At 43.2% G+C, this 8642-nt stretch overlaps 1 protein-coding gene across 1 annotated transcript in view; it reads left to right on the top strand.

Annotated features, from left to right (window-relative positions):
• Positions 1-568: 568 nt before the first annotated feature.
• The window catches only part of EPHA4 (EPH receptor A4), a 135703-nt gene continuing 127629 nt past the window's right edge, over positions 569-8642 (top strand). Inside the window, exons 1-3 of the mRNA XM_050964015.1 lie at positions 569-681; positions 3215-3282; positions 7768-8431. Coding sequence (XP_050819972.1) covers positions 591-681; positions 3215-3282; positions 7768-8431 — 823 coding nt within the window. The 5' untranslated portion in view covers positions 569-590. The remainder of the gene's footprint in view (positions 682-3214; positions 3283-7767; positions 8432-8642) is intronic.

Below are 8642 nucleotides of genomic sequence, written 5' to 3'. Positions count from 1 at the left end.
TACTAAACACAATGAAATCCAGAATAATACAGATCGGTCAGAAACAAGTTCAGCTCCTTTCGCGCTCAGGAGTTTTGCTCTTGGGTTGAAAGTTTTTTCCTTTTAAAAAACCAACCACAAAAAACAAACTACCAAAAGCTCAGCCCATTAATTTTAGGGCAAATTTACTAATCGCAGCCTTCCTAACTCTTGTCCGGCGATCGCTTGCTCAGGAGAGGCAGGGGCTTAGCAGCATCGCAGCCACCTCCCCATTTGCCAAACCGCAGACAAGACCCTTCAGCCACATTATGAGGGTGGTGCTGCCTGGAGGGTGGCACAGACCCCGCGCCAGCCGATCGCCCCGTGCGGAGGAGCCCAGCCAGGAAACCAGGTGGGGGCGGGGCTAAGAGGGAAGTGGGGCGGGTTTGGGCAGCAGGGTGGGGTTTGAGCTGCCATGAGCTACTCCGAATGGCGAATGGGGTTGATGGACGGGCAGACGTCAGCCGCCCGCCCCGCCCCCTTGGCAATGTCTACAGCTTGCTGCCCTCCCCATTGAAGCATTTATTCCACTGGGATAGAGGCGGTTGGAGCGGCGCTGGCACCGGCGAGCCATGGCTGGGATTGTCTATTTCACCCTCTTCTCGCTCCTCTGGGGGATCTGCGGCGCTGTCACCGGCTCTCGGGTGTATCCGGCCAATGAAGGTAGGGGGGCAGCCGGGCTCTTGGCTGGGGCTCGGGGCTCATGTGTGCCTGGGGCAAGTTGCGGCTTTGAGCGGAGTTCATCAGCAGGGAAGAGGGGGGGCAAGCCGCTGGCACCCAGGGGCATTGCGGGCTGGGCACCCGCCCGCGGGGGGAGAGCTGGTGGGTGCAGGGTCCCTGATGCAGCGGGAGCTACTGGGGTTGTGAGCTGGCTGCGGACCGGACTTGGTTCCCAGCAGGCTCGCTCGGCGCCTCCTCCGGAGACTTTTGTCCCAGCACTGGGCGAGTAAAGTTTTAGCCTGACGCGGGCTGCTGCGGCGCGGGGCCCCCTGCGGCCGGATTGCCGCAGACTTGACATCTGCGCAGCCCCTTGCGTGTGGACGGGTTCCGCATACGCGCGCGTGTGAGCCTGACCTGGGTTCCCAGGGCAATGTGCCTTGCACTGCTCCCCTCACCGTGCGCGCACGCACCCCGGGCCAGGGACCAGCCCCCCGTAGCTGGAACCCGCTGGATCCGAGCGACCGAGGTTGCAAATCAATTAGTGACACTAAAATGCGCCGCGAAGCAGTTTCCCTACTCTTCACGCGCCCCCTTTCTGGGGCGGTGGGATCGCTGCGAGAACTGGAGTAATTTCTTATTGATGAGCTGGTGGAGTGGGCGAGTGCTGATCAGAGAGAGGGAGCCATGGGGTATTCCCTGCCCCGGAGATGGAGGGGGCGCCAGTAGGAGGCGAAGCTGCAAGAGTGTTGCATAATCGCATGGACCTACACATGCGCTCCCTGCAATAGACCTGGGCACATCTGGCTGCAGAGAGGTGCAGCTTCTCTGAGCCTTCTCTCCCAGCCGGTGCCCGCTGGAATCTCAGCTCTGCTGCCACTGGCCCCCAGAGTAGAGGATTGAGGGACGAAGTCTTGTGTTAGTTAGCTGAGGATTTCATTGTCCTGCCTGCATTCCCCCTAACGCACCCTGCCTTTTTGAAAATTAAAGACCTGAAAGGAGGCTCTGTATGTGACACAAACTGGGCTCCCAGAGTTTAAACTTGAGAATGGAAGGCGTTGCAGATGAAAAGCTGCTGCTTAGAGCTGCTGTGGGTTGCTCTGGCCTCTTCCCCTCTCCCCTTCATTTCGTATCTCTTTTTGATTCTCCTCACGTTTCCTTTTCTCCCCCCCCTCCCTTTTTTTGGGTAAATTGGGTTGCATTGTTCCCTTTGTCTCCCTAATCCACCTTACATTAATCCAAATGGATGTAGGAGGGTTTTCTCCAGGGACAGAAAGAAGAATGAAGGGGAGTTTTGAGAAGGAGATAGCCACATTTTAAAATAGTTACAGGACTGACTGTCATGTTAAATCTACCACATCTGTCTGGAATGAAAGATGGACGGGTGGGAGAGGATGATTTTTAATTAAAGCTATTTTAAAAAATACTCAAAGATTCCACATTTGTCCTTGACGGCCATAAACAGCCAGATTAATAATCGAGCCCTTCCTTTAAAATGGGGTTTGCCACTTGATTGTTACAGCTGGAGCCTTAATTTATAGTGGTCTTCAGAATCTGTGGTTTTGCAGAATCACTGTGGTGAAGAGACCAATTTCACTGGGTCTAGTTCGAAGTCTGTAGTTAACTCCATATTAGGTGAATGATCTTGTATTCTTTGCACATAACAAAATCACACTACCTTTGATGGGAGTCTGGGGTAGTGCAGGGAATTGCAAGATTGGGCTGCAGCACACTTAAAATCACCTGGTGTTTTGTTCTTTTTTCTCTTAGAACTGAAGTGTGTATGTATGTGTTCATTTATCTACAAATACAGATTGGCGAACTCAAAACATTTTTTTTTAAAAGGGCAAACCCATTTTTCTGCAAATGCAGAAAAAACATCCAGAATGTGAAAACAATGTTATGGGACACTTGTGATGTCACAAATATGCTGAATGTCTAAGCAGTTTATTGAAGCCTCCTTCTAAAAAATATTCACCTATGTAGTGTGAATATCAAACTGGAATAGCAAACAGAACAAATAAGGTGTTTGTTTTGGTCTGAAGGGAATCCCATACAAAGTCACTTGTGGCTTTGCCATATTCAAGAGTCAGGAATTATGTGATCATCCTGAATCTTAACAGACAGTACTTTCCCACTCTTTGTGTAGCCTAATGTAAAATACAGGGGTTACATAAATGAGTATTTGGGAGCTCATCATTTGTGGTATATCTTCTAGCATTTCTGGTTGCCTTTGTTGTTTAATTGAGAATTATTCCATCTAACAGATGGGTTTGAGTACTAACAATGTTAGATCATCATCCTTGGAACAAATTTTAACAGTTACAGAGGTTAAACACGCTTTCAAAAATGCTCCAGGTTTAAAAGTGAGAGAAGATCAAGTTAATGTAGATATTCACCTAACTGAAAAAAAATTTGGTTTAGATCTAAGTTGGATATGGTCATGCTCTGCATGTATAGAAATGCTTGGGTAAATACTGTCTGTCATTTTGACCTTTGGCAACTGGAAATTAATCCATATTTTTCTGTCTTTCTGCAGTTACCCTATTGGATTCCAGATCAGTTCAGGGGGAACTTGGGTGGATAGCAAGTCCTTTGGAAGGAGGGGTAAGTTCTGAATTACTATCTGGTCAAAAGGGTAAAAGGGATTGATTAGTAAGTTTCTGCAGAGTCCTAATGTCTCGATTATTGTTGATTGTGGAGGTCAGATTTTTTCCATGCCTATAAAGTGAATTACACTTTGTTGGAGAAACCCTATACTCCCTTCAGATAGTTCTATCATTGAAGAACTAGAAACCAAAAGGGCAGAAAAAGGGTTTCAAAATTAGGAGATTGGTCAAACCATGGACTTTGATGCCTATTTAAAACTGAAATACCAACAAGAAATGTGATCTGGCTACCAAACTGGAATCCATCCCTGTAATTGTTATATCCACGGACAGTCTCCGTTCAGAGCAATTGCTGTTCTATTTCTTAATTGAGTGTGTGGTGTGGGGGAAAAGGAATCAATAGACAAGATACAAGACAGACCTTTCTTATGATGTGAAGGGACAGTAGTTTAAATAGATTTATTTCAAAGTGAAAACAACATTACATGGTTTGATCCCTGTACAGATAAACCCCCATCTCAGATTTTTTAAGGGTTTTCTTTTGTACAGTGGGCAAATCATATGAATTTCTTTTGAGGACCCTGTAAAAAGAGTAGTAAGCAACAGTATGTTATGTTTCAGATCCTGGAAGGAAGGGTCACACATTTTGGGTTGGATTTAGGGAGATTTCAGTATAGTCCCTTGTATGCAAAACCTTCACTGCTAATTTAAGTAAGTATTTGTAGGCACAAGCTGGCTGCTACCTGCAGTGAGCCCAATCAGGCAAGCTGCAGAGCACATCTTGTCGGAAGCTGCTGAGAACCCTCAAATCCCTCAATCAAGGACTATATAGGAGCTGAGAGCACTTTACACCTTGAAGGATTGGACCATTTAAGACTGAAAAAAATGTATCGAACCTTTTTCTCTGCAGGAAATTGTAAAAGTGAACAATTTAAGAAAAAATGTTGGCAATTTACAACCTGCTCCCATCAATTAAAATACACTCAGATCCTTTTTAAAAAACAAATAAGCCTTCTTAAATACAAATACACACTATTACTAAGTCAAATGAGTGAAAATAAAGGGGCTCAAAGATAAGTAGTTGTATAAGTGGATTCTTCCAGTGCCTTAATGAAACACACTGTAGACTAACATTCCACCCTGTGCCCCCCCCCCGCCCCTACTAAGAAGGAAAGGAAACAGTAGCAAATGGAAGGAATTTGAGGCTATTTATTTTAGTGATGCATTATGCATAAGCTTTGAATTAACCATAACATGGGAAAATGGAGGATTGTTTTGCCCCCCATTGTTGTTCTGCCTGAACTTGACTGCAGAACACTGCGCAGTCTCTGAGACTATTTTTTAAAGAGAGGGGGAATGATTGGCAGGCCTCTGGCGGTGTAGACAGCACACATTCACTGCTGATTGCAGGCAATTGCCCTCATCTTTTGACAGTGGGGAAAGGTACAGCTTTATCTCAGTGAGAGTCAGGCTTCCTTGTTAATTCTATACCCTAGAAAGGTCAGTGATTCAGACAGAGCCTTTCTTATGCTTCACCAAGGGGTACCTACAGTGTAGATTAAAATATATTAGAGTCTTTTAATAAGTCAGTAGCAGACTTGATGACCAAAGGAGCTCTGTATGTTTTTAATACTTACTTGGTTCCCCCTCACTCCCCTTAGTCATCTTTGAAGACTCCTCTCAAGTTTGAGAAGGAAATGGGTACTGTTTTATTGTGGATGTGACTAAACCGACCTATGTGTGTTCTATTTTTAAGCTGGTAGTGAAAAATTTAAGAGTACATGATATCTCTGTGCAATAGAGTGCTTGGAAAGCATTTATTATAACTTCATAGGCTGCAAATTTATTTCAAAGCAGCAGAAAAGAACACCCTTTTCTCTTTCTTTTTTTCTTTGTTCAAAAATAACCCCTGAAGTTCTATCCTTCCAGGCCAGTTTGTTTTCTTTTTAACTGTGTATAGCTTATTGTATGTACTTAAAAAATCTGGTTTGATAGCTCTTCAGCAGACCTTTAGATGTTAAGCATTTTATTGGTTAATATGAGGTGTTGGAGGTAAAAATAGGGTATTGACCAATGAATAGAACTAACCATTATCAAATATATGTAGTAACTATGGAGGAAATAAAGTATTGCATTATAAATTTAAATTAATGAATTACTCTTAAGTTTCACAGTTGAAAGAGAGGTTCTCTTTCTGGAATGCTTTCTGTGCACCATTAAATCATGGGATGAGTTATATTATAAAAGTTCATTTTAAAGGGAAAGCAAAAAGATATTTCTTTGACCACACATTTAGAGTTGCATATAATCTCAAGTGGCTGGAAATTTAGGACTTTAATTGTTTTCAGCTGCTGACAGATTTTAAAAAAATTAAATAAGAAACAGATTTTTTTTAAAAAGGTCATGCATGTATTTTGCACTGAGGGCCTGATTCAACGCCCACTGAATTCGGCTGTAGTCTTTTCATTGACTTCAGTGGGCTTCAGATCAAATCCTATAACTACATCGTCTATTGTATGAACATGCTAAAGGAAATCCCTTTGAAAACTCTTGATTTCCCGTCCCCTCACACACTCAGAAGGTAGTGCAGGCCATCGGAAGATAAAGAGAATGGAAAGTAATGGATCATAAAAACAGCACTGTAACACAAAACTAGTTTCACGGCAGCTGCGAATTAAGGAACTCTATCTGGTTACTAACTCCATGTTAAGTTTTACATTGATAGATGACTTTCCAGTTTTTCCCTTTTCTGCAACATGTAGCGTGACATGATGTGTATCGATTTTCCACCCACTTCCCTCCTTTTTAATTCACAAGTATCTCTAGGCAGAAACTAAAACATTACCCTCTTTACTACTTTTAAGTCATGGTGCCACTGCTAACTGCCATAGATCCATAAGCAGATTCAACTGCTCTGGAGGCTTTTAAATTAAAGACCACTTGCGAAAGAGCAACTCTGATAAAAATAATGCAGGATATTATATGCTGAGGTCCACGGTGTTAAGAATGTTGCCGTTTATCAAAGCAGCACCTTTAGTAGTTTTCAAAAGCATTTCTAGGAAGCCCCTGGAAAGTTGCATTATAACAATTTTCTGAGCATAATTTTCACGTGTTTCATTTTACAGCCTGGAATCTGAGCCAGAATGTAGCTTTTATCAAATACAAATGTTTAAAAAAGGATTCCCCCCCAATTCAGCAGAACCACGATTCTTTTTCTGAAAAGGAGACAAAAGAAGGCCACTGTGGAGGCTTTCTTTTCTACATTATGTGATTATCATAATCTGTAACATTTTTTTCAAAGCTGTTATTCACCATTTCCTTTCTTTTATGGTATGTTCATCACACTTTTGCTGAAACATTGGTTCACAACCATGGGAGCCAAATTCATCCTTCACAGAACTTCTCTGACACGAATGTAGTTAGTTACTTCAGGGATTGAATTTGCTCCAACGCGATAGCTGTGTTGCTTTTTATTCCCCCTACTTTCTGTTCCCTTCAGGAGAGGGAAATCCCTACATCAATGCAAGTTTAAAGCCTGCCTGCAGCATTATAACATATTAGGGTTTATTAGACTGTAAATTTAACTGCCTGAGGTTTCTAACTCCAGGATGGTATGAAAACAAAAGGCGGTAAATAAGAGTTTTTATTTTGGTGTCAGGAAGCAAAGTTCTGTCAGTGAGTCTAATTAACTGACAATATCGCATTCCTCTCTCCCTGTCTTTAACAATCCAAGGGTGAAATCCTGCCCCCATTGAAGGCAATGGCAAAAGTCTTATCGACTTCACTGGGGCCAGAATTTCCCCCCTGGTCTCCAGTAAAACAATGTTCACAATAATAGCTATCCATTTGTAACTAAATTTGTACTGTTGCCACTCCAAATTGAGGATGGTTTTATGGGGGAATTTGATTGTAGCTGGTTTTTGAAAGCGTAGAGAAATGACTACAAAAACATCCTTCCTTATGGAGACACTGGACAGGGACTCTGGAAATCTGAATTCAGTTCCAGCTCTGCCACAGACCTTCTGTGTGACTTTAGGCAATTCACTTACTCTCTCCATGCCTCAGTTTCACATCTGTAAAATGAGGATAATTAATACTTTGCCTGTCTTTTGATATTGTATTCTTTCCAGTGCAAGGGCTATCTTGAAGTATGTGTTTTTGCAGTGATTAGCAAATCCGAGCCAGATATGGGTGGGGGCCTTTAGGGATTGTTGGCCTAGCTCAGTGTGATGTTTTTTTGTTTGTTCTTAAATATATGTTCATTGGGGTATTTTACCAACCTAATTTTGAACTTGCTTTCCCTGTAACAGACTACTTTTTAGGTACTTGCTTTAACACATATGACTTGGTTTAACGACTTTTCCGTAAATGAAAACAAATCAAAGCTGCGTGCTACCAGTGGAAGCAAAAGGATTAATTCTGTAGTGAAGAGTTGATGTACCTTTGTTAACACTGGTGTACTTTTTGCTTTGATTCATCACAGTGGGAGGAAGTAAGCATTATGGATGAGAAAAACACTCCGATCCGCACCTATCAAGTCTGCAATGTGATGGAGCCAAGTCAGAACAACTGGTTACGAACTGACTGGATTCCCCGCGAGGGGGCTCAGAGAGTATATATTGAAATTAAATTCACATTGAGAGACTGCAATAGTCTGCCAGGCGTCATGGGAACTTGCAAAGAAACTTTTAACCTTTACTACTATGAATCAAACAATGATAAGGAGCGTTATATCCGGGAGAGCCAGTTTGCCAAGATCGACACCATTGCTGCTGATGAGAGCTTCACTCAAGTGGACATCGGTGACAGGATCATGAAGCTGAACACAGAGATACGTGATGTGGGCCCGTTGAGCAAGAAGGGGTTTTACCTGGCTTTTCAAGATGTAGGTGCCTGCATCGCCTTGGTGTCTGTCCGTGTTTTCTACAAGAAGTGCCCATTGACAGTACGCAACCTGGCTCAGTTTCCAGACACAATTACTGGGGCTGATACGTCCTCTCTAGTGGAAGTTCGTGGCTCCTGTGTGAACAACTCAGAAGAGAAGGATGTGCCAAAAATGTACTGTGGGGCAGATGGCGAATGGCTGGTACCCATTGGCAACTGTCTCTGCAATGCTGGCTATGATGAGCACAATGGAGAATGCCAAGGTAGGACCAGTCGTATTGTACTTTTCATAAGGGCTCGGTGTGGGTAATTGAATGAGAGATTAAAGTAAATGGAGTAACACCAGTAATTAGCAGCCCCTGTGGGATGCAATGGGACAGCAGTGTCTAATGAGAGAGTGCAATAGCTCCAGGTGGCTAGGCTAAGAAGTGTATAATACTGACAAAACAAATGATGCTACTGCAGTCAGCAGAA

Source organism: Gopherus flavomarginatus, chromosome 8 (genome assembly GCF_025201925.1).
Source record: "Gopherus flavomarginatus isolate rGopFla2 chromosome 8, rGopFla2.mat.asm, whole genome shotgun sequence".
Classification (NCBI taxonomy): Eukaryota; Metazoa; Chordata; order Testudines; family Testudinidae; genus Gopherus; species Gopherus flavomarginatus.
The sequence above is the reverse complement of the archived record's forward strand: the minus strand, read 5'-3'. Positions and strand labels throughout refer to the sequence as shown.